We start from the raw sequence: 27,085 nt of genomic DNA, 5'->3' as shown, positions 1-27,085 counted from the left end.
AATGGGTTTTAATTACCGGCATGTTATCATCTCGTTAAGAGCGATAGTAATGTTTCTCACATTTACACGGTATTCGATTATTATTCATAGATTTGATTTTACCAATAAATGTGAAATGATGCCATAAATAATTAATAGGTATTTATTTCAAATTTCATATTTTTCACCATCACTGAATAGCTTTTTCAATCCAACACAGTTAAGTCTTGTCACGTTTTTCGTTTATAAAGAAACATAGCTATTCCTAAAACATAACTGAACTATACTTATTGCCCTGCTAGTTTTTAATGTCGCAAGGAGCCAAAACTCAAAAAAAAATGCCCTCTACCTAATCGGAAACTCAATTACAAATAGCTCCTTCTACATTATAGTTTTTATACTCACGGGAGTCACGGGACCATACAGGAACAGCTCTGTCAAGAAGTTTATGGTGATTTGATATCATTCAGCCCGCCAGTAAGTCATAGCGATATTGCTGAGAACTAATCGTGTTGGCGGCTGCCATGTGCAGTTCTAGGTCTGTTGTTAGATTTTTGACTTTAATAGTAACTTTTCTGAAAGTAGCATGTTTTGTAATTCTATTCTTATTCTTCGTAGTAATTTCATGATTGATGTCGTAGCAATTCTTAGGATGTAGGTTCAAATCGGACACCCTTTGTAGCAAGTTGTATTAGAGGCAAAATTTAAATTATGAATTTATTTCTAATTTATTTTCCCTATAGATAGTCTAAATTGCTCCGTCGCGTCGCATCAACCTAACTAACCTTGACTTGGTGCAAAAAGATGGATATAAAAATATGATATCACTATAGTTTTGCAATTCAATAAAGACAGGAGCTCCCACGGAAAACCGCATAACAAACAATGGCTAAGCCATCCAATATTCCACATCGACACATCCGTCGGATGCTATGTTTGCGTTGCATAAATGCAATAAGTCCCGACCGCGACCCTGACCCCGGGTCGTTGAACCTGCGCGTGACACTTCGATTCTCTATCTATCACGACTCGAAATCGCGCCATCGAACTCGGGGAGGCTAAAAATGGTTAGTTCACTTGTTATGCCTTTATTACTGTAAACTCGATGTTCCAAAATGAGCTAGAATTTTCATAAAGAAAGCTGATCTTTGGAGACAGAGACGTGAAGGTCACAAGAAACCTTTACCTACTCAGCAATTGGACACAAATGTAGGCGAAGAAATAAGGGGATAATCTTTTCATGCTGAAGTCAGTCAGCCAGTTTAGTTAGCTGAGTGCTTAAAAATGATTGAGAATACTGTTTGTACTCCCAGCAAGATAACGCTAAGTATTTGAATAGATAAAAAAGATAGAAGTTTGACAGGCGTTTCAGTTAATTTGTTATCATTTTCAGGCGCCTAAACCAGTAGATATTCTCTTTTACTTTGTCCTTTACGTTGTCTATTTTCTTTCGATTTGTAACTCGCTCATCAAAAAGCTACAGTCTGTCCGCAACGGTTAATACTGTAGCTTATTTTATTAAAGAAGCATAACTAACATATATAGGATTGTATCATTATGTTATGTAAAGAGTACTTAAGTATGTTTCATATCTGTCACGTTTATGTCAGTTTTGACCTTTGATGTGTTTAAAAACTGATCGCTTGACAGTAAACAGACCAGTTACCTGTAAGAACGCCTGAAGCAGAAAATTAAAGTTTATCAGCACACTCTAATTTGTCTGTTGTGACATCTATCACGTCAATGCTAACATGTACAAGCTTCGCAACCTCATGTTATACTTGTCAGTATACTGTTGGTTTTTAGCTGTCAATGATCCGAGTATCGGCTCAATATTTTTATACTAACGTTATCAGATTGGAATCAGCGTGACTCCGCCGGGGCTCAATATAATCAACAATGATTTAACAGTTACCTATCGTATTGTTATTTTTTTAGTACCATGTCATCTCTGGCAGGTGCTTTACGATGTAACCGATAAGCTAGTCGAGGCAACGATACTTTTGTACTTTACAATGAGAATTTTGTAATACATTGTTGTTCGGAAAATTTCTTTGACAAAGAGCCGCTACGTTTTCGAATCGCTTTGGAAGAAATACTTGATGTAGCGGTATATTTTATGTTGCTTTATAAAAATCATTTTATTGCTCGGAAATTCATCTTATGGTTTTTTGAAAGCTGTAATTTGTTTGTGATGACGACAATGATACAGTGTCACGAGGGTCAAAGACTCACTCAAAGAGGCCACAAAAGAGATCAAATATTAAGCATGGGGATCGAAGTCCTCAGGAAGATCAGATTTACGCATCACGTCAATTGTGTAGCAGTTAACACAATGCGGCGTAGAATGAAATAGACTCGCCGACTAGGCATGGCGCTAGAGTCGATTTATGCTTGTTAGTTATTTATTAATTCGCAAGATACTTTGCTTCTATATTCCACATCAGCTCACTTGAGTTGATTTTATATTAATGATATTCGTCATATTCAACGCTGTATGATTATTATTTTTAAATGAAACTTTTTTTTCGCAGGTAATCCTCATGATGGACACCGACAATCCAAGTACGAATACGATAAAGGATATAATTCATCATTTGTCGGACAATAACACTCATAATCCAGAGTTGGAATAAAAATAAATCGATGCCAAAAGGTCAGAATTGTTGTGTATCAGCAGATATCCAGTTAGTTACGGGTATATGAGCTGAGTGATTTATTGCTCTTCTAACTTCCTTATTTGATTTCATGTTTCTTTTTGCTTTAACATAGTTAGGAACGTTATTATGTTAGGTAAGTTTTATTTTCTTGGATCAGATTTAATCGGCTGGAATTTGGGAATTTTCTATCTTTGTAAAGTTTTTCATAAGGAAAAGGTAAATTAGTCGCTCTATTAGTTTTCATTTGCAATGGGTACTTTAACTTCACCTTAGACGGAATAATCTATAATGGATTTGTTCAACTCGTTGTAACTTTTTAATTTTCCCACGATAAAAATAGCGTTTGTTAATCAAGAAAAGCGTACCTAGCTCGTGAAACTAAAAGGATTTTTTAAATCGGTTCTTTGTTTTGACTAAGTATTTATATGTGGCAGAGAAATAGCCTCTTACTATTAATTATTACTGAAATATTCCCAGTTATATACATAACTAATGCAACATTATTTATTATTATTATCTCTTGAATTTCATAGATTGTAAATTTGTATATCTTTTAATATCATTATTACAGTTAATGACAATTAGTGCTTCAGATAAGTATATATAAATTTTTTTATGTTAAACACCGGTTTTTTTTATTTTCTTACATTTCAGCGAGGTTTTTCCCGATATTATCCACAAATATCTACCTACAGCGAGAGGAAAAAAATAGAATAGTACTGAGGTTCTATAAAAACATTTTCTTGCGATAGTCAAAAGCCCCGTAAGTAGAGTTAGCTTTATAAGGGCTGCCTATCTCTCGATGGCTATCCTAATCCACCATCTTGGCCACAACTTGTAAACCCTTAGTTTTTATCTCCGAGCATATGTTTTTGTGCCATGCCCTTTACAGTTTCTGCTTGCATACAAACAAAGCCGTATTTCAATTCTGGTAAAGGAATATTTTTAATAGGCTAGTGCTTTAAATATTCCTATTTGTCAGTCAGTTAATTTATCAAAAAAAAAGATATAATACCCTGTTGAAGTTTTGCATGACGTCACGCTGTATGAAACATTATACGCGTCATGAGCCCGCTTTCACAAGTTCATCCTTGCCATTTTTGTTTGATTGACAAAAGAAGAAATATCTACCTACCTGCCTGATTCAATAAATTATTTCAAAATAAATAATCTAACAGTCGGATAGTGTCGGTCAGAAAACTACCCAACTGGCACTGACACTGGCAGGTTACATACGCTTACGCAGTAACTTTTAAAATTTAAAGATAACAAAAAAATTACAACTTTTCCATGATAAACTAATATCAACAATTTGTAATGGAAATAGAACGGATACTATTTTGCCTTGCTTCATCGGATTCACAAACGAATTGACACAAAACCACATACTGCACCGCATAAGATCGATGACAATAACAAAAACAATAAGATAGTGCACAACGAACCAGCGGGCGGGAACCTACGAAAACAAAAGAATGTCGACACATGTATCAAACAAATGAACACGACTCGACAATCGAACGAGAGCGCTATTAATGTTCCAAATCTGACTACTAGCCGAGATGAACAATGTGTACATGACAACTATCGATTCGAAATCCTGCGGGTTCCGTAACCGACGCCTACACTATCTTTCGACACTCGAGAAGCGATAAATTATAATTTTAAAACTCGTTGCACGCATGCGTCACAGGTCTAATGAACGCGTCCATGCGACGGGTAATTTATTCAGAATCCTAATTCATTTTAGACAAACGATAGGGTTAATTTTATGGTTTGCCAGTTAGATCAAATTACGAGTGTTAATTACAAGGTTAATTCTATATAAAAGCTGAGATTAGTACAGTTTAGTCCATTTTCACCAAATACGCCAAAGTTCTGTTTTAAAATATTCAAGTTTAATAAAGTAAAGCAGTAATTTTTGAATTTTAATCTCTTAGTGTAATTTACAGAATAGCAATTTAACTTATGGCTTAATGTTTTACTTTTGTTATTTATAAAATTCTCTAGAACGTGATTTCAATTTAACCTCATCCAGATTTCATGAATTTTAAATCGCTGCCAGAGTCGGCTATGTTCAAGGCATTCCTTAATATTTATAGGTCGGCAAAAAGGACCAACTGCATCTATAATGAAATAGTCCTGCTGCAAAAATATTACCAAAATATTGATGTAGCTCTCCTGTAAGAAGATTCCTCTAAAATAGGGGTAAAGGTAAAATGGCAAAGTGGAATTCAACTTCACCGCTATAGAGTCACGTACTGTAATATAAAAGGTTATGAGGGGGTGACGAAGATGAAGCAGTGAAAAGTCCAACGAACGAGAGAGAAAGTTTATTAACGAACGTGAATAGAATACAAACTGATTACGCGTACATTACTGGTCACGAGTATTCCAGCGGGGGGTGGAAAGATCCGAGAACCAGCAGTGTAATAGACTCTAGACAAGGACGCTAAAACGACTCAACTGGAGGGTGAGAGCGCATAGCGTGCATTGCTGAGTTCCTACCTCTGATAACAAAACAATTTCTTGGGTCCCTATATAAATACTCGTCGGCGAACAAACGTTAGCTAGTTTGAATCTACAGCCAGCGCCATCTAGCGAAGCGTTGTGAGCGTCGCTTGTAGTTCTTACGTTTCGGTATGCGCGTCTTGCTGCGCAACTGTGTTAGTAGCGACATCTATGCGTGAGGCGACCGTACTATTAATTCTTGTCTTGTGTATTTTGTGTTATAAGGTGGAATTTAATTATTATGCTCTCTCGAGATTTGTGTTTATCTGCTCCGAGTATTCCGTTTCATTATTTACTTTTTCTGTCGAAAATAAGTTTCTGATTTAATGCTCAAGTATCTTAAAAAGCATCCTTTAGCTAAGTAAGTATTTCAACTTGATTTAGCTATAGTATTTCATTTTGAAGTGAAGGCTAATCAGACGCAATAATAAATTCCATCGCATACGATCCATACATGTTACATTGTAGGAACTAAAATCATCATTCAGACCGCGACCCGCTGGCATATCAGAGCATATCAAAGTCGCATTCAATAACCAGCTATTTACAATCATATGGGGCGCATTTATCAGGCCCAACACAGCGCGATATATGTTAGCCCTTAGTAAAGCAAATATAAACGCTAAAGCACTATGGAACAATGCCCTGGGCTAACGTCTGACCGACCGGCCCCTTGTCCGCTGATTGTACCTTACGATGACAAGCTCACGCTATCGCAAATATAAGTATTTATTGCAACTGCACGAATAGATTTACAACCTCTATGATATGATCCTTTGTCCGGTCTTGTGCAAATGTGGCGTCGAGCAATTAGGATCATCTTTCGGCTCGTGGGAGCCCGAAACACACCTGATACTGTAACCTTTACGGTTACTTTAGTTTTCTTTACGGAATATTAGACGGAACCATTAACACGAAGAAAAGGGTTAAAATTGCAAAATATTTCTCTTTCGGCCAAAAAACAATACGTTCGTTAGATACTTGTTGTTTAATGAGTTTAATGATGGACATATTTACTGGTTTTAAATTTTAAATGAGCATATCATAAAAATTCGTATAAGTAAGTAATAATTTAAAGATGTAAATTTATGCACCCTATGATTTGCAGCGAAGCCGACTTCACTTTATGGGTTTTTCACGACCGGTAGGACAAAGAAAACTTACAAACGCTACAGTACGTATGTACATAAGTGCTTTCTTGGTAGCAACTTCTTCTATGAATCGAATTTTACAAGTAGAACTGTACTATTGAGTGGACGATACTATTGTCGCAGAAAAACATCTTTTATTTTTAAAACATATTTTAGGACCATCATCATCATCCTCAGCTGGAAGACATCCACTGCTGAACATACATAGGCCTCCCCCTTAGAACGTCACAATGAACGACAACTCGTCACTTGCATCCACCGGTTTCCCGCAACTCTCACAATGTCGTCAGTCCACCAAGTGGGAGGCCTGAACGCTTCGTTTCAGGACTGTATTCATTGAATTTAATAAGAAGCAGCAGGCATGTGTACACTCTACACATACCTGCTGCTGCCACTGGCACAAAAAGGTGCTCTATCTAATGTTGCAATTTCTTCAAATCGTGTAAGCTAAAAAAATATCGATGACACGGATAACAAAGAACAACAATAATCTCCCGCCGCCGACACGATGAGTTCGACACGATTATTAGCGGAGCAGAGGTCAGATCACTATCGATAAACGGACTAATCCTACCACCTTACCAAATAAAACGAATATAAAAGCATTCCCTTTACATAAAGACGGATGGAGATTGATATCAAAAGATAAACCGTGCCCTTAAGAAATAAAATTGTGATTGAGCTCCGATAACTCCGGAATCTCTTAACAAGAAAGAAACATGAATACAATCATTATAAATTATAATGATTTCTGTAATCACAGCAATGATACTCGCGTGGTTCTCTACTTAATCTGACGTCGTTTTTCTTATGGTGAAATTGTTAGGAAAGGGTCAGAGAGTACCATATGGTAGCAAAACTACGTGAGCGACTAGATAGGTAGCTACCGGTACACTTCTGTCGGTGACCTCGGTTCACCGGCGCATTCCTTCTTAGGCTTAATAATAGGTACACATGAGTTGGACGTAACGATCTGCTCCGTGCACGCTCATTAAATATCCTTCTGAATTCATGCTTGCTGTTCGTTATTATGCGCCCCTGGTACTTTCCGTGATATACTCGGCTCAACTTCCATTGGAATTTCCGCATTTAATACTGACAGTACACTTCAGTATGAGATCTATACCTACTATATTGCTTCGGATTTTAAGTTTCCAGAATTAAAACAGTTAAAATAATTTTAAATAAAGGGCTTATACTTTCTTAAAAGGCCGGCAACGGACCAATGACTCTCCTTGAGTAGTTGGTACTCATGGGCAGCAGTGATCATTTCCCATCACCTCCCACCCGCTTGCTCGTTTTCCTCCCTCTCATAATTACTTCATCTCGGCCTACATACGAGTATTACATCCTACTGCTGAGCACATCCCTCTTCTCGGAATGAGATGGCTTAGGCTGTGTTTCTCACGCGGGCCCAGTACGGATCGAGAACCTCAAATACACCATGAATTTGTGCAGGTTTCGTCAATTTTAACACATAAATTTCGAAAAACTCAGAGTTACGAGCCCGCTTGACAGGTCATAATGTCAAACTACTAAATCCACTAACAATTCCGACTCTTCTTAAGTCTGTTTCTTGCCCGCTATATTATTCACGTTACTTTCAGATCAGGTAGGCTGAACTTCATAAGTCGCCGTAAGCCAAAATCCTGAGGCTCAGACAGGCGCGACAACTTTATGTGTACTTTATTTCTTTCACTACTATATTCCCACGCGGTTCGTGCAATTTACTCACTTTTTAACGCCTGTATTTAAATGCTAATGCCACAATTACAAAGATATAAAGCCTCAGTGACGTTGCGTAAGTCAGAGCACAATTCGTCTCTCCGAGATGTGTCACACTCGAATCTGTATAATTATGATAATCCCGGCGATAGCCAGCATCCGGTGCCACCCCGCACATTGTCGCGACACCGCCCAACCATATCATTAAGTTTATTTATAATTTTATTTTGAATCTCGCCCTGGACAATATGCCTTTGCCAAAGCGTGGGACGACAAAGGACCTGAGCTCCGCAGTTAGATTGGAGCTAGTTCCTGAATATTGTATGAAGTATTCCTTTGAATATTAATACTAAGATGCTACTTGATCTGGCATTCAAAGGTATCGTCTACGCTATCATTCATATTAACGACGGCGGCTGCTCAAAAAAACCACTTCAATTTCATTGGAATCAAGCATGAAATAGGCAGCAATTGTGTTCTTTATTTGGGAAGTCAATTTAAGTCTTGAATAGTCGAAATATTTCTTTACCTTAATTAAATCAGTTGGTGCTATAACTGTCCGTTGAGTGAAAAATGTCGTTCATTTTGATCAGTGGTTCCCACGCGTTTGAGTAGGTAGTGTTAAAAGCTTGTCACCAACTGGCATTTTAATGTATTGCTTCATTTAATCGATGTTATATAATTACAAATACGTCGAGTGCCTATTTATCATTGATATCATGAACCGTGTTTGTAAACAAACTTTGTCCAGCGAAAGAGGCAGAGAGTATTTAGAGTGTTACAATTGGAACCCTGTTTTTCACATCAATCATTGACACGTTTAGACTTTTTACACAATGTACGTGATCTAATGTCCGATGTAACGGTAACAGGCAATTGGTGCTCCAAAAAGCGTCCCGTGTAATCAGTATACTGCGTCTATTATGCACTCATACCTTACCGTCATATGGTACAAAATGGCTTGTGGTACTACTAATAATTATGTTTAGAGGCTTGTACATTACAAGGCCTTGTTATCGGCAAGTAATTGAACACGTCAGAGTACCGTGAATGGCATAGCGGCGTCTAATGAGGAGGTAACTGTTTACTAAATATCTTGCGGTTTTCGGTCCAAATCGTATCCAAGTTGGTGATACAGGGCATAACGATCGCCTTTCATCGTCAAATTGTGACAAAAAGTAATCACCAATAACGAAAGAGTCAATTTGGAAGTCGTCGTAGCGAATAGTGGTTTTGGCGTTAAAATGGCCTCTCAAGCAAAAGGCTATAGGTTCAGTCTGGGCTCTCTTCATAAAGTTTATTATGTCCATCACGATCGTTAATTTGGGACCCGCTTAAGATCGAATATCTGTCATTTTGTATGACAATTCAAAGGATTTTTCAACGAAATGGGTCTCAAATTAACGCTCGTGACCGTATGTGCGAAATTAAAGTTGAAATTTACCTCGAGCCTTTTGGTAAAGGCACTTGTAAAGTTCCCGATTCGATTAGACAAACGTAATAACTATAACCTAAGATTAAAGGGCCTGCAGTACCGCATATAAGACTGCTGATAATATGAGATCAAAATTGTAAGTTTAAAGAGTTCTATATGTTTTTTTTTTTAAGTTCCCAATGTGGACAAACCTCACATTGCATCACAAATAATAGCTTACTTAAAAGATAACATTGCAGAAAACTACGACGCCACGTTCTTAATAATCGTATAAGGCTCTCAAAAATTCTCAGAAGCGAGGTGCCGCTTTTACGACTCAATTGAGTAATATGCCTTTATACAGGGAACTGGTGTTAACCCCGTCTCAAGCCCTTGAGCGCTTTAGGTCTGGACATTTGCTTTAAGACCCCAAATTGATAGTTCCCTGTAGCCATCAATGCTCTCAGTTTTATGACGCAAAATTGTTAAATTTAATGATTTCGAACAACAGTATTGTTCCTCAAAATACTTACTAAGCATTTATTTTTATGATTGTTTTTGTAAATGAAGCTGTAACATTGTATCTTTAGTTCCAAAGAAGAGGGTTAATAAGAGGTTACTAATCCTCTTTTTTTATTCAAAATGCACATGAAAGTTTAGACGACCTTCGACGACTTTAGACGACCGGATGGCCAAGTGGTTAGAGAACCTGACTACGAAGCTTGAGGTCCCGGGTTCGATTCCCGGCCGGGGCAGATATTTGTATGAATAATACGAATGTTTGTTCTCGGGTCTTGGGTGTTTAATATGTATTTAAGTATTTATTTATCTATATAAGTATGTTTATCCGTTGCCTAGTATCCATAGTACAAGCTTTGCTTAGTTTGGGACTAGGTCAATTGGTGTCAAGTGTCCCATGATATTTATTTATTTAGTTTAGGTACCCATGACGTATAAGTTTGGAACTAATCCCTATAACTTCTCGCATGAGATCAGTGCTTTCAAACAAGATCAAATGTCGAAAGAGGACTTATTACGTCATACAATAAATGTAGTATTCAGATGGAACGTGACCAGAGAAAGTGGTTCGTGGAGTGCGAATTTATCAAGTGTACCGGATGGTAGCTCACTGACTTACATAACGCCTCGCTTCGCTGCGAACCTTAGAGCATTCAACAAAACATGGAACCAATTTTTTAAATTATTGAATTTTACAATTTGTCAATTATTATTTTTTTATTCGACTGGATGGAAAACGAGCAAGTGGGTCTCCTGATGGTAAGAGATCACCACTGCCCATAGACACCTGCAACACCAGGGGGATTGCAGATGCGTTGCGAACCTAGAGGCCTAAGATGGGATACCTCAAGTGCCAGTAATTTCACCGGCTGTCTTACTCTCCACGCCGAAACACAACAGTGCAAGCACTGCTGCTTCACGGCAGGATTAGCGAGCAAGATGGTGGCAATCCGGGCGGACCTTGCACAAGGTCCCACCACCTGCAAATGGGCTAAATGGGCACCTGCTATGGGCATTTCATGAAATTTGGCGCTGTTATTTATAATTCAACGCTAGTGACGACCACAACCTAATTTTTGGGAATTCTTAATTTCAATTTAAGTGCTGAATCTAATGAATTACGCGTGAGAAGCCACGGATAAACACTAGTATCAAATAATATCAAAATAGCGAAAGCATTCAACGAATTGAGTTTAGTATCATGACGACTTACCATTTCTTTCTCACTGTCTCGTGTCAAGTGCATTATTTATAAGATCTTATCACCTCTTGACAAACTATATCCAGCAGAGAATAAACCGTTCCTCGGCGACCAACCAATCAATTCTATTATAATTTATCTCGACCATTTTTACGATCGCCTCGTTAACAGTACCGCCTCAAATTGCACAATAACACTCCGATAATAAATTTAATACAAGCTCTAAAACTATTGGGATCGAATGTTTCTTTGTGTAATGATATAGTTATAGCTGATTGTCAATAAAGCTTGTCGACACGACCGAGACGCAATTTGAGAACCATTTGTATTAGTTTATTGGTATTGTAACTTATATTGTAATGACTGACAACACCAGTTTGTTATTAATTGACAGGCCTAAAAGATTAACATATTAGTTCGGAATTAGTCGATTGTTAATAGCGTAGCTAATTGAAAACGAAATGTTGCGAAACTTTGGTATAAAAACAATGAATATTGCTACATTTGAGCCTGAAATTGAGTTAAAATATTAAATAATAAAAGCTTTAGCTTAGTTTTTGGCAGAAATTAATGGGTCTGTTCGGGAAGCGGACCCAAAAAGGCAAATACAAAAGTTAGTTATTTGACCTTAAATCCATCACAGTTGATTGCTGGCCCGCCCCCGTTTCAATTTGCATTAATTTTCGTTCAGACCAACTCTTATGCTGGCAATATTGGGTGTTAAAGTCTACTCGCCATAGAATAAACTAAAAAAGCTCACCTAAAAAATTGTATTGCGATAACATCCTTTGGTTGTGTCTATTGCTAATTTGATTGCACTTATTTTAACTTTGGATAATGCTTAAGCAGAGTTATAAACTTAACTCTTAACATAAAAAAACTTGAACACTTCATGCCTTTTTATGATTACAATTTTCTATTTTTTTTTTTGTTTTAGTTTTTGTGCTAACTAGGTTTAATTTAATTTTCCATATTATGAATACACGAAAATATCTATCTACCTAAGCCTTCGCAATAAAGATCCTGATAACTAAACAAACTGACTCGTAATTTTGACCGTACTTCTAGAACTACTATAATATGAACCTTGCAGAATCTAATAAGAATCTTAAGTTAGATAACTTATCACGTTTATTCGTTCTAAGTTCCTGAAATAAACTTCTCAAGCTAAGTCCGCCACATCCCATGAGAGCTGATGCGATTCATTAAAATGGATTAATAATTAAGGCAATGTTTTCGCTAAATTTATAATTGGAGGTACATCCTCTAAGCCGAAGATCTTTTTAACGCAATTTATTAGCGCCCACTTATTTCTTAGGCGCGATGGACGACGGCCTAAAATTAGATTAATAAGTGCCCAATTTTGTTCTACTTTTGTTTTTAGCTGATCTTTTTAACCCAATTATAGTAATTAGCATGTCAATAATTAATGTTGTTTGTTTGATGAGAAGGTATTTTGGTAGGTCATTTCAGCAAGATTCAAAACAGAGCGCTTAACACTAAAAGATCTTTATAATAAATGGCACGAAATTAGAACCAAAAATCATTATTATTTCTTCTAACATTTGTCGAAAACGAGCGAAAAGCAAATAAGATTTTGAGCTCTGCTTCCGTGCCGCCAACTGTACTACCCTATGACTGCCTGATGTGTCCAAATATTATTGATTGAATGTAATATATTAATAGATTTACAAGATTCATAACAAGTCTTTCTGGGTCTGGGTAGAGTTTATATTTTAAAATCATCAAAATCAGTTGATATGACAGCAAACATTACTGCCATAAGTAAAGCCTTTAAATAAATAAAGCTAAATATTTACCGTCAAACAACCGGGTATTTGTTTTCCGAGGTTTTAATAGCGACACTTTATTTAAATTGTTTTCAAGTCCCGTTAAGGCAAGTCCCAGATTTTGGGCATTCAATCAATGCTGAAGTTCCGTACATTTTCACGTTTCGATTTTAAATTAAAAATCAATAAATCTGTTTTTCATTGTCTGTATTGCGGGGACACATTAAATTGTATATTATGTACTGTTTTCATGTTTTCTTTGCTTTGCGGGACACACATTTTTTATGTTTATTTTATATTTTTTGTGTGTATTGTTTTTGTTTATTATATTTTTTGTTTCTGATTAGTGTAATAATTTTCTTATTTCGTCTATTTTGTTCAATATATAATGTAGTCTTAGTTGTTTAATAAAATGAATAGACTTTACCCGCGGCTTTGCGCGCGTAAACGTGATCCGGCTGATGAAATCAAATTTCAGGAATTTACTAAATTCTATTGGAATCCAAACATAGGGGCTATTTCAACAGTCATTGATTAATTTTATTTGACTGATAAATGTGATGCCGTCTCCGTCTGTTCGAACGAAACAAATAGAGACGGCATCACATTTATCCGTCAAATAAATTTAATCAATGTATGGTGAAACAGGGGGTTAATCGTGGATTTCATTCATAGCGTTTGCATATAATAAGAGATTTCGAGATTTTATCCCGGTCCCGTGGGAATAACATACCAAATAACATCCAAATTCTTCCAGCCATTTTAGCGTGAAACACACACACACACACACACACACTTACAAACTTGCCCTTTTATTTATCAGTAAGGTATTAGCAGGATAACGCTTTAGGTGGTACTATATTTTTAAACCTTGGATAAGACTACGAGTTGAAGTAGTAGTTATTCTTCCTAAGCCCCATTCTTAGAGCACGGAACCCTAAAAACTGACCGGCTTAAAGGGCTCGCATGTCTACTGCCATAACTATAGCTTTGTCCAGATTTACCGCCTTAAAAATTCATTTACTGAAAGAAAGAAAGAAAGAAAGAAGAAAGAGAAAGAAAGAAAGAAAAAAGTTAACTATGAGCTTCATTAATTGGCTCCAAATTGTACTTTTTTAAAACATTCTACTAGCTTACATTCAGCAGGATACGGCACTTTAAAAAATGTATTAAACAGCATGTGCAAACGCACGTTGTGTAGTAAGCGATTACGCATCCCATGTATAAGTACTAAGCCAATTAAGAAGACGATAAATAAAAAATAAAAATTAAATACAATACTCTTAATTGTAAATAGAAATAGTAAGCGTTACAAAAACAGTAACAGATAAAATACTAAGGTAAGCATAGTGGCCTTATCGAAAATACAAACTTTTCCGTTTTTTTTTCTTTTTTAATGATAACTTTGGGGACTGCTACTTTTCGTCGACTCTATGAGCATTGTCACCCTAAATAAATTTGAAGCTATCAAAAACTTTAAAGTCCATGCCATTAAAACCGTTGAATACTTGCATCCTGACGAGACATACTGCGATACTACACAGGATGTCACTACAGTTATGGTATGTCACGCCAATTTACATAAAGTATGTCAAATTTCGGTCGACCGGAAATACTGGAGTTGATGAATTTACTTTTCAAGATTTTGATGACAAACTGGGACAGGTGCATACTAAATAAAGCTATTAAAAACGGATAGAAAACCTTATAATCATCCTTGCCGAGGTTAGTTGTTAGATCTTATTATGTCAATCAATACGCATTACATTTTATTCAAATAAATGTCAAATAAGAATTTTTATTGAAATTGCAAATTAACATATGATTAGTAATAATTATAAAAAATAAAATTAAAACCATATAAGCCATCATCTTTATGTCGTTGTTTAATCACAGTAGCAATACAGAGTTTCGTAGTTTTCAATCAGTTAAATAGTTAGTGGTATTTCATTTCGTGATCTGTCGATGTATCATATCATTACGCGGTAGGTAGCGGTTACATGTGCTTTTGCATTTCAGCGAGATGGAATACCCTATGGCCTTGTTACGGGAGAAATACCCTGCCATTTATAAAATGGTCAAGCCGTGTCGTGCGTAGCAGACCTGCATACTTATATGATTGCAAAAAAGCATTACAAGAACATGGCTTAATTCAGGCTCTCGAAAAAGCTTTAAAAAGCTGCCTGTTATTTATATTTTACAAAAACAGATTATTTTTTATTAGTGGTTTTAATTTAATTCATGTAAAATATTATTAAATTGTTTATGTTATCTTATAACGAGTTAGTAGTACGGTCAGCATCAAAAGTAGCTGGTTACTTTTTTACTCTGTCACATTAACACATTTGTCAATCTTGTATGGCGCTAAGTACGTGTCTGTAAAATGACAAAGTACTAAAGTAACCAGCACTTTTGATGCTGACTCTACCTACTAGCAAACCCATGACGAAACAAAAGCGAAATGCCTTACTATTACCTACCATATCACGATGCCAATGTCCATTGACTCAAGAGTTTTTTATATATATGTAAGAGGAGAAAAATTAGCATGCGGAGTGAGTTTTACTTGAATAGGTATTTATCTCAGAAATCTTTGACTTCATTTTTTGCTTCTCCAGCAACAACCGATATTGTCTTCTTTATCATTGAGTAATTTGGTGAAAAATGATCGCAATAGTTATGAGACCCATAACGTGACAGGCAATGGGTAATGGATGAAAAATTACGAAATTACGACAGTCCGGTCGGTTACGGGTTGTTCCATAGTCCAGAGTAAAAAACATTAAAAAAGAATTCATCTGTCTTTGACTCGATCATTTTGACAGGTGACACTTTATAAGCAGTCAATAGAGCCCAGTATTAAAATGACACTTTTATAATGGACCGTGCTATGAGGTCACGATGTTAAATGAACGACATTAATAAGCCCTAATAAGTTTGCCTCCGCTCTTAGATCGAACAGATTCGCTTCCTATTTAGAGACTCTTATCTTCTCAATTATCTTCGTTAAATTCCTACTTCGTTTTTACAAGGTTCTATGTATTATTCTAGGAGGAATGAGAATTAAACCCTGTGCTAATTCTACAGGGTTTAATATTAGTATCGTTTAATTTGCGACATGGAACCTTGTGATGCGGAGGTAGGGAAAATCGACAATTGCGACGGCGATCTAGCACATACGAGTACGTATATTGCACGCTCCACTGCAATGTAATAAGTTATAAAGCAGTAAGTAATTACTTACATTGTTGTTTTGTTTTATAGAGCAGCGTCATTAGACGAGCTATTAAAATTAATGCTTAACCCAAGTTAGATCAAAACTTAAAAAACGAAAAACAGCAAATCACGTACGTATTCGGGTGTACACACGATGAAGTACTTGAATGGATTATGGTTTAAAGTTACTCTGGAATGAACTTTACTTAATCAAGCGTATCTGTTTCAGATTGCATTTGCGTTATACGTAAATGCTCTTTATTGATACTATTGTTTGTACGACAACGCTTCTTAATCTCGTTGGGGTCACATGGCTTACTTCTTTTCAATAGACAATTTACTGATTATAACTCGCGTAACTTAGGAAAGGGCGTTCGCAAGTACCAAGTAATTAGATTTGTATTTACTATGTTATTAGTAAGCGTTAAGTTACTTAGAATTACGGTTACTAATATATCCAGTGCTAACCTCGTTAAAGACTTTGATTGAACATGGCTGACGTAGCCTACATTTCAACTGCTTTAAGTATATTAAAAGCGGAAAATCAATAAATGGTATTGACCGCCACCGCGCTCGGCGCTGACCCGTACTTTTCAGTACATTACATTAACAAAACCAATATGCAACGTGAACCATTAAGGAATTTTATCTGCGAGCTGTTAAAGAACGATCCCAAAATACGTCACGTCGAAAAACTCATTTCCCCTTAGATCTATGAACCTTGACGAAGATAAAGAATTCATTTCCTTCCACGATTTTAATATGCCAATAAAGACTCGTATCAAATAACCGTACACGTGTCAAGAAAAGAAAGGAGTTATGGGAAGCCCATTGCATTATACTAAACCGGGATTTTGTAATCCACCTAGTTTGGGATTAGAGAGATAATCCGATTGGGAGGCTTAAGGTGAATTCCTACGATTTCGCTTTAGCGGCGAAATCCTCGAACGCCGGTTTACAAGAGAAAAAATTCTACATGCTTTGAATTTCGTGAATGCATGAGGCAAACTAGCAATAAAATTTTATGAGGCGCGCCTCGATGCGTGAATAGGGCTGCAGGCTGACCCGGTATCTTTACAAATCGATCGGCGAGCATAACGTGCGCGTTGTTATGAGATGGTGTATTAGAATTTATAATAAGCGAAGCGCCATATCAGATAACGTCTGTTCACCACACGTTTATGCACGTCGTTGCTTTTCAAGTCGAGCTCTTTCAAAACTTTTTAAGCAAGATCTTCGGTGAAGTTTAATGCTTACTAGAGAGTAACAGTGAGTTATGTTAGTGTTATGTTTAGGATAATGGAACCGAGCGCGGGGTCAGCCGGCGACATCGTGCGGCCGCCATTTTTGCCGCGTATCTCCCGCTGCTCCGCGCTCATGCTGCCCCGCGGGCTCCCAACCGCTTCCAACTCAAGAAATATTACACATAAATAACTATGACAAATGATATTCCGCTACGATCGTTGCACTCTAACCATTTCTGGAGTAGACCGCGTCATGTTCCACCCTCGTTACTTTTTATGAGGATATGATAGGGTTTTAGCACGTTGCCATTTACATCGGTTCACGATTTCAAGCGAGTTGACGCTGCATAGTAGTAGCGATGCAATGCAGAATATTTTAAATGCAATTCACCATGAATTCATAGTCACAAACGTATAACGAACTGTCTTCAGTGATTTAAGATGGGTTCACGGGGTTCCTGGGATATAATAATACTTTAATTGCGTTCCCGAGCTTCGTTCATTGATTGAATGGTGGTAATTGCTTTTCTGTTCGGCCAAAACCAACCAAATAAGCTATTGGAAATGGGAATTTTGACGTTGATTTTAGACGTATAAAGGATGTTATGGCTTTTGTGACTTTTGTTCCTCATTAATGAGCTTTGTAATTCCTGTTTACTCGTCGACACTACGTGAAAATTGAATAACCGTTTTACCAAGCAAGCTCTTCTTCTTCTTCTTCTTCTTCTTCTGCTTCTTACTCATTTTCTACCATTTTGGTGTTGTAGGCCTCCTTCAGCTTTCTCCATTTCTCTCTGTTCTGTGCTACCTGCTTTCAGTTTGACCAAGCAAGCTATCTTTGACAAATAGACAGATTTTGCTTTTTACAAAAGTCAATGGCGTCGGCTGTTACAGTTCAAGTTTGTGATGATATTGGTTAACATCAGCAGAGCGCATAAGTTTGTAACACGTAGGAACATTTCATTTGCAGTATCGAGGCGTTGGTATCGGCGGCAGCACGCGACAAGATTTAGGATCGCGGCCGAACGGCACGTCAGACAAATATTTCACCTTGGTTTGTAGCAAGCGGAAGCATTGCTAATGCGACTTAAGAAATAACAGAGTGGCCCAAAGTAGCTTTTCACAGTACCAAATTTAGACAGCAGTGAAGATGAAATTGAGAAACTAACTGGAATTTAGATCATTGGCTTAATTATTTGTTGGGTGCCTAATTTGATACAATTAGATACTTTTTTGTTAAATTATCACGATCAGAAACTTGTATAAGTATGTAAGGAAAATAAAGTACGAACGCATCAGATTCAGTTATCTTACTATTATCACCACACGCATCGCAATAACGCGAACATTCTACGCTACAACATCTAGGTAAATTCTACCAGCATATCGGACTCGAAATACTCACACTTTCCATGCTCCATCCACTACATATTTCTGATATCCTGGTAAAACTACTCTCAACCCATCTCCCAAAGCAACATCAGTAAATCAGACACGGGCCTGCAACTTCCATTTGTCTTGCGTCTGTGTCTGGAATATTCCAGAATGTTCCGCGAACGGTGCCAGCCTATAAATTTACTCTTAACAACCGAACTAATTTCACTGGGGTGACAGAAACGCCTCTAATGAAAATATATCGAATTGTAGGTCGAAATATTATTTGCAATAGCCGACACCAAAGAACATTATAATTTGTTTTATTATAATATCCTACAGCTGTACAAAGCCTAGCTTTTTGACCTTTATAACTCCCGTTAGGATTTAGATCTATAGAGTAAAATATAAAAGTGCAAGAAATTAGTCCATCAAATCCTACTAATATTGTAAGTGCCACAGTGTGTATGCGCGTGTGTGTGTGTGTATGTTTGTTACTCCTTCACGCTGTAATGGCTGGATAGTTTTTACGCAGGTATTCCATAATGCAATCAACGACGTAATTTTAGGGAATTATCATGGAAATTTATTACAATCCCTGTTTTTCAATTCAACCGCCAGATCTAACAGTTTACACGTGCGATACCGCAGTTAAAGTCTATAAAAAAATAAAATCAGTCGATTTGGCCGTAAAAACAAAACGAGCTGACCTTATATGAAACAAAAGACGCAAGTTCATTGACAAAGTTACTAAATTATTAAGTTAGAAAAGCGGTCAAATCAACTTAGATCCGCTTTCGAAGCATCAGAGTTGCGTTGCCAAGTTGATCCGTGTATACTTGGCAGTAACTTGGCAGTAAACTTGTTGCTTGTCGGCGTTATTCAGGCAAGGCAGATAACACTGAAGGCACAGACGTAAAGCACGCTTGCTATACTTTATCAATTTCTGAGACTTACCCGAGCAAGAAAGCAAGTAGCAGTAGGTACCTACTATTTTTAGAAAAGTCATGAACTGTTGCAACTATTGCGAGGGGTTCAATGATGCACAAAACTAAAAAAATATGTCCATGGCTTAAAAATAAAATAAAATATTATTTTTACAAAGTTTCAAAGTAGTATGACACCCACATTGATGTAAGATCTTATTGATTTTGGACTGAATATTAATTTGTATTGTTATTAAAGGAAATACTACTTTCGCAACTTATTAAAAAAACTACTATTATAGTTACATAGTTAGTAGTCGAAATCTGGACCATCTGGCGACCCTACATGGAATAAAGAGGAAGCCAATTTTGTATATTCTTATTTCTTACGGTAGAAGCGAAGCATCGGAATAAAACTAGTTAATTATAAAACAATTTAAAAAATAATTAAACATAAGGCAGTAAACTGCGCATAGTATCACTAAGCACAGGTATACGTCTAAGGAAGGTTAGATACAGTTAAATTAAAAATAAACTGACTAGTAAAAAATTACTGTTAATGAAATCGAGTAAGGCGTTCATCCCACCTTCCGCAAAGAAACGAAAATAAATCGCATTTATGCTCGCTAAATAAAGTAAAGCCTGGGATCTTAAGTATAAAAACTTTTAACAAAAAAATTGTTCCGCGGAAAAAACTGAAAAGCAAAGAATAATACCTTTTTTGTTTGACCTTAATCTAGGTACCTACCCGTTTAAAGTCGGTGCCTCAGCACTAACCATGAGGAGTGGACCTATAGTCGTCTACCTGATGGGCTTCTATCACTCCTCCTGGCTCGTGCTGAGGCACCGACTTCAAACTGGTACCGGTAACTGGTACTGATAAGTTTTTATTTTATACTTTTTTCAAATGTATATAATACCAACTTCAAGGTATACCCTATCTAATAAAAAAATAATTATGAAAACTGACTACTAATTATGACTACTCTGTAAAAAGTTATGCCTGGTCATACAGTACATCAGTGACTGAACAATCAATCATCCCCTGTTTTCCTACCCTTAGGGTAGGAATATTTTTTTCCAAATTTAATGAGACCACTCTCGGGGTATACGCTTTCCAATAAAAAAAGAATCATCAAAATCGGACTACTCTGTAAGAAGATATGCGTATACATAAAAAAAATATACGCGTCGACTTGAGAACCTCCTCCGTTTTTTTTCGTCGGTTGAAAAATAAATACGAACCTATACATGTACTAGTCTTTTTCCACGGCTTTGCACACGTAAACTATTAATTTTAGCAATTGAATTAAAATTCTGGGATTTCGAAAAATAAAACCGTGAGTATTCTTGAAAATTAAACCGTGGATCGTAACGTTACATGAAAAAAATCTGCGCAAAAATTCATGTCTTTTATCCCAGTGCTAAAGAACTGTTGTTACAATTTTCCATATATTTTTTTAGAGATGCCATGTCAACATATTTTACCCCTATGTCAATCCGTCACTTTTGACGAATCTAATGCCGTTTAGGTATCTCTTTCGGGCAGTCGGATAAAAGTATCTTATGTCGACACCGAATGCAAATCACGTATCTTTATTGGTGACGTCAAAATCAATTTTTAACTTGTAAGAGCACTCGCTTAGCTCGCTCACGATGAGTAAACTGCCTTAAGTTTAAACGAGTTATTACCCGCAAAGCTATAAAGCGTTCGCTTCCTGCTCTTGGCGGACAGGAGCCTCGCTATGATTTCATAACAATTTTCCCTTTCGCGAGTCGGAGCAAAGCAAGAGCACGCTTAGTCACTTACCGGCGAAATAAACTTTGCTCTTAGAACTTAATTTAGTCCCTTGTGCCTTTACTTTGGCCATTTTGGACAGTTTGGCAGGTGTTAATAGTTTTTCACTTCTCATGCTCTTAAAATGTTACTTTAGTCTCTGCATATCGGGACTAAAGCTCCTTTTTATTCTCTAGGGATTAAAGTATTGTTTTTAAATTTACGTTGGAAACCCCTAAACAGCAAACACGGTGTTTGTGAATGGAGAATTTTTGGGGCGTGGAAATAACCTCAAAATGCCAAATGTGCAAAAATATTTTAAAAAACCGGGCAAGTGCGAGTCGGACTCGCGCACCGAGGGTTCTGTACACATTTATAGGTATGTAAGTAAACGGGAATCGTGTCTTGAAGATATATCTCGCTTTTTTCCGAGTGATTTCATGCTTCCAGTGTATGCAGAGCCCTACTCTTAAGCAAAATGTACGCAGTGTGGGTCAGATTATATAGGTCATTGATATTTACAGACAGACATAAAAAATCAAGATTTTTCAGACTTTTCTAGTTGGTTGTGTTATAATAGCTACCTTCATACCAAATTTCAAGATTCTGAGTTCACGGGAAGTACCCTGTAGGTTTTGATTCCCTTGCGTGTTTCGAAAATTTGCGGAAATTTGCAGCATAAACGGCTGCATCTTTTGATTGCATTGGCGTAGAAGTTTGATTTTTAAACAGATCCAAGGGACAGTAGACCTCAGTATTTGATATAAATTTCAGCTTGATACGCGTTCCCGAGAAAAACGGTCTTGACAGACAGACAGACACACGGACAAAAAGTGATCCTATAAGGGTTCCGTTTTTTCCTTTTGAGGTACGGAACCCTAAAAAACACGATTTAGTTTCGTGAAACACAATTAATGATTACGAATATGAATCTATTCAATTATATTATAGGTGTTGATATTATAAGTTTTTTGTACTGATTTATGCTGTGCAATAAATAATAATTGTATTTGTATTTTGTATTTGTATATTAAGGAATAATTCATTTTATTATGCATAGTACAATTAGCTTTTAAATAGTTTTCAATTTTTTAAACTGTTCGCTAAATATGCAAGCATTTAAAACGGCACTTCATAAACAATAAAAGAAAAGAGAAAACCGCGCAACATTTTTTTTCCTATTTTGAGCAGAGATGGCCTGTCCATTAGTCGAGCGAACGTTTTTAAAAATTAATATTGTAATTTTGAACAGAACATTATTTTTTTCCTCGCGTTCAAAGTGAAAAGTAGTGTTTAACGCGAGACTAAACAACTATAATACCACTCGAACTATATGGCGTGTCATTATGGCTTGTTTTAGTCCCTCGTTGAGCAATCTACTATTGTTGAATAAAAGAAATAGCTACTTTAGTGTCTAATTTACTTTTTGAACATGAAACTACCATGAGACTCACTCATATTAAATGATATTATAACGGATAAATCACGTTTTAAATCGAGTTTAGCACGACATGTTTCGGGCTATTTCGTAGCCCTTCTTCTCAGGAGCACGCGACTCGGCGGCTGACGCAACACGCGGTGCGCGAAAGAAAATGCGGTGGAGAAATTGATTGTTGACCGGGGCAGATCTCCTACCAGATAGACCGATCAAATAAGGCTCTCCAATTCCTCCAGGTCTGGCTCCGTGGTCAGGGACGCAATAGACAAAAGCCGATGGAAATAAAGACTTCATTACAGATATAGAACACCCATTAATGACCTCGAACCTTAGTCATAAGGGAACGACTAGACAGAGACAGAGTGCATGTACAGATAACTTAAGCAACAAAATCTGATTTGAAACACTACAGTTACGTTGCATAAAGGGAAACCGAACTTTTATTACCACTCCGATGTTGAATCAGAACGAAATGTTCATGTTTAGTTTTATAATCAACACTTCTATGAGAAGCTGAGATTGGTTATTCTGATGCGATGGCGGTTTCATTGTGTAAGACGATGTTGCAACCGTTAGCTACTTGCAGTGCGATGCAATCATGAACGAGGTAGAGCATCTTTTATTGCAAATGTAACATAAATAACTGAGGCACTTACTGTGCGAGGTACCCTCATAAATTATAGGACTCTAAACGGGCGTTTATTAACTCTTTTAACGAGTTGACAATGCAAAATCGATTTGCTTCCTATCATGCTATAATCTTACATACTTATTACTCTGTTTTATATATTCATTAAACTTGTTATTTAAAGCACATTCAGGGGAGAGGCTACAATAGAGATATCACTCTCTAGGCAGATGTTATGCATAGGGACCGAAGGCCGAAGGAAGAGCGTCGGAAGTATTTATTTAAGCGTCCGAGGCTGCGTTGAGGAACTTCGATGGCGGGATGCAGAATATTGGATTTTCTATATTTGTCTCTAGATGGCGCTAGAAGTCGCTTCAATATTTTAAGCATTAAACTACTAGCGGCCTCGCACACGTAATAGAGAAGCGAAGTAAAATACTGTAGTTAATCTATCTATATTATATTATTTATATATTTACTCATAAAATGTGTTGCTAAGTGCAAAACTCGGGAATGGCTGGACCGATTTCGCTAATTCTTTTTTTGTTGTGTTTGTTATTGTCAGGAGAAGGTTTTTATGAAAGAAAATTTGGAAAAAAAATATTAGTAGGATATAACAATGTCGATATAAATGCCATGCGGTATCTGTTGCTTATGCCAGCCAACATACTCGTATTTATAACAAGCATTGCTAAGCAGTTTGTCAACTTTTCTTAGGCAGTCATGTTCTAAAAATACAGCTTTTCCAGCCAGTATTCCACCGAATTCGGTAACAATGCGACCAAATCGAATACCCGCCGAAATTGAAACATCGACTTCCTTACGTTGCCAACACAAACAACTCCGTAACGAAATTGGACAAAATAACCCAATGCTTTTTGTTTGAAATCCCTTAGATTCATATCATCATAATAATATAATAACTTTTGTGATTCCTGCCATTTGAGATGTTGATAGAATCTCGGCTTCGAGGCTGCGGGATAATCTTGTTTCGAATTTGATGTTCGAATCGCGCTGTTAATGTGGTTTCGCTTGGTTTAGTTCATTAGTTTCCAAACTTTTGCACTCAATTTTTTGTCAAGAATGGAAAGAATTGGCCGATAAGAAGCTTTGATATAATTATTCAAATGCAAATACGTTACTCAGTAAAAGTGTTCTTTGGTTTCCACTTGATTATCATTTGCTTAGAAATTGACAATAAGCATTGAACAAATTGCGTCTAAGAAATTAACTTTCTTAGTATATAGTTCCACTTAATCAGTGAACTTTGGCACTTAGCTCTTAGGTAAGAGCCAAGACTTTACTGCAGGTTTAAAAGTTTGTGGCTAAATAGGAAGGATAATAAATTAACTGTAAAATAGAACGGAAAGTTTTGACCTGATTTAGAACTATACTTGTTTATATTTTACTTAATATGTATGTATGTATGTAAACTCTTTATTGTACAAAATAAGTAAACAAACAAAATTGTCAAACAATGAGATATATGTACAAAGGTGAACTATATGTAAATGGTTTAATTATTTGCATTTTTTATCGTCATTTTCAGCGAATAGTGTTCATTGAGTACATTGCCCTGGTGCAGCACAAACTACCAGCTGCATACCCTGGAATTGGCTTCAGCCAATAGATGTCGTGCTGGACTTGTATTTATTAGTTTATTAACCTATCATCCTATTTGTCCACAGGATGACCTCCAGCTTGGCACTGGTGCTGGCGTGGCTAGCATGTGGCGCTCTAGCCGGCGAGCCGGTGTTCGACCCGGCGACGCTGATGCGGCTCGTGCTGGTGCCGGCGGACGCGGCCGTCGGCTCCGTCGTGTACCGCGTGCGCGCTTCCGACCCGGACTTTGACTATCCACTGCATTTTGAACTGATTGGTGAGTAAAGATGTACCCGCAGGATGACCTCCAGCTTAGTACATATTAGTACTCGTGTACTGACGACGTCCGTGGTGAACTGATCGGTGGGTAAAGATCCTGTACCTACCCCATAATGACCTCCAGCATGCGATGTGCTTCTAACTTCTAGAAAGCTCTTCGGTGGAAAATAATCTACATCTTATATGGCATCTTACATGGCATCTTATTTGGGGAATGGAATTACATTTGAACTTTACCACGAGCTTTGCGGTGAAGGAAAACATCGTGAGGAAACCTGCACAAACTTGCGAAGCAATTCAATGGTGCGTGTGAAGTTCCCAATCCGCACTGGGCCCGCGTGGGAACTATGGCCCAAGCCCTCTTGTTCTGAGAGGAGGCCTGTGCCCAGCAATGGGACGTATATAGGCTGGGATGGATGGATGCGATGTGCTGGCCCGCAAGCAGGCGTTCGACCCAGTGACGCTGATGTGGCTCGTGCTGGTGCCGTAATGATCCTGTACCTATCCCACAATGACCTCCAGCATGCGATGCGCTGGCCCGCGAGTGCGCTGGTTCGAGTGCATGATTTTCCACGGCTTTCCAGCTATTAAGCAAGACTCTATGACTCTATGGATAGATTTAGAACACCCCCAACACTCTCTTGTCCCTGTAGCAATTAGGTTTTATAGCCTTGGTTTTTTTTAAGAAGTGAAATTTCAATTGCAAACAATTGTGACAAATCTCGCACGTTACTTGATGTCGACCGATATGCGAGTTGGAGCCGCGTCTAGTTTTGTCTTTGAATTATAAAAACCTGCGGCTGCGTGAAATGAGTCAGAAAAGTTTTTATTTGCCGCCATTTTTGACATTGAGTTTGTCTTGTTGCAAAAATAAGTTTGTTTTGTTTATAATAATATTTATGCGAAGATAAAGCAATGTACAGTCAAGTACCTTAATGTTAAGTGCATAAAGTCGTGTATACATATTTTTGTCGATATCTTTGCACTGGACTGTACGTAACTGTATAAATAATTATTGATTACGTATTAACATTCACATGAACTAGTATTTTTTAACTTCCCATAAACGAAAGGCATAGTGAAAAGGATTATTCCAGTACAGTTCAGAAGAATAAAAACTTTAAAAACAAAGTGACAATCGTTTACTGAACCGTTAACAAAATGCTTTCATTGGGTTTCATCGCACCTTTAATTTCCGTTGTTTAAATTTCCATCGCTTTCACTCTCGTTTCCATAAATCAGCAACTTAATCATAATTATTGGACGGAAAACTCTGCTACTTGATACAATAAACATCTACAGGAAGAGATAAAATCTATCAAAAGACTTATTTTTATTTAAAAATGGCCAGCGATTGCCTCTACTCACCTGTTAGTAAACGCAGATAAGGCCAAAGAAGTGCTCACTGGTTTATTAACAACTAGAATAGCCCTAAATTGTACATATTTATCACTAAAAATAGACGATAAAAGTGAATTTTCTTCGGAATCCAAAAGCTTAATGCTTATTGAATGAAATTTTCAGTTTTTTTTTATTTATGACGGTAGAAGCATTCTACACTTCCATTGAACGTAGATATAGTTAGTGCTTAGTTTTGTAACTAAGGGACCCCATACATCCCTGTATTACTATTATAATTTTTTCTATTTTT

General features: G+C 37.0%; 1 protein-coding gene across 1 annotated transcript in view; it reads left to right on the top strand.

Annotated features, from left to right (window-relative positions):
• The window catches only part of LOC141432146 (cadherin-86C-like), a 185,261-nt gene that overhangs the window by 138,620 nt on the left and 19,556 nt on the right, over window positions 1–27,085 (top strand). Inside the window, exon 3 of the mRNA XM_074093601.1 lies at window positions 25,242–25,432. Within this exon, the coding sequence (XP_073949702.1) occupies window positions 25,243–25,432 (190 nt within the window). The 5' untranslated portion in view covers window position 25,242. The remainder of the gene's footprint in view (window positions 1–25,241; window positions 25,433–27,085) is intronic.

The sequence above is a fragment of the Choristoneura fumiferana genome, chromosome 10 (genome assembly GCF_025370935.1).
Source record: "Choristoneura fumiferana chromosome 10, NRCan_CFum_1, whole genome shotgun sequence".
In the NCBI taxonomy this organism is placed as follows: Eukaryota; Metazoa; Arthropoda; class Insecta; order Lepidoptera; family Tortricidae; genus Choristoneura; species Choristoneura fumiferana.
This window is presented reverse-complemented; position numbering and strand designations above follow the sequence as displayed.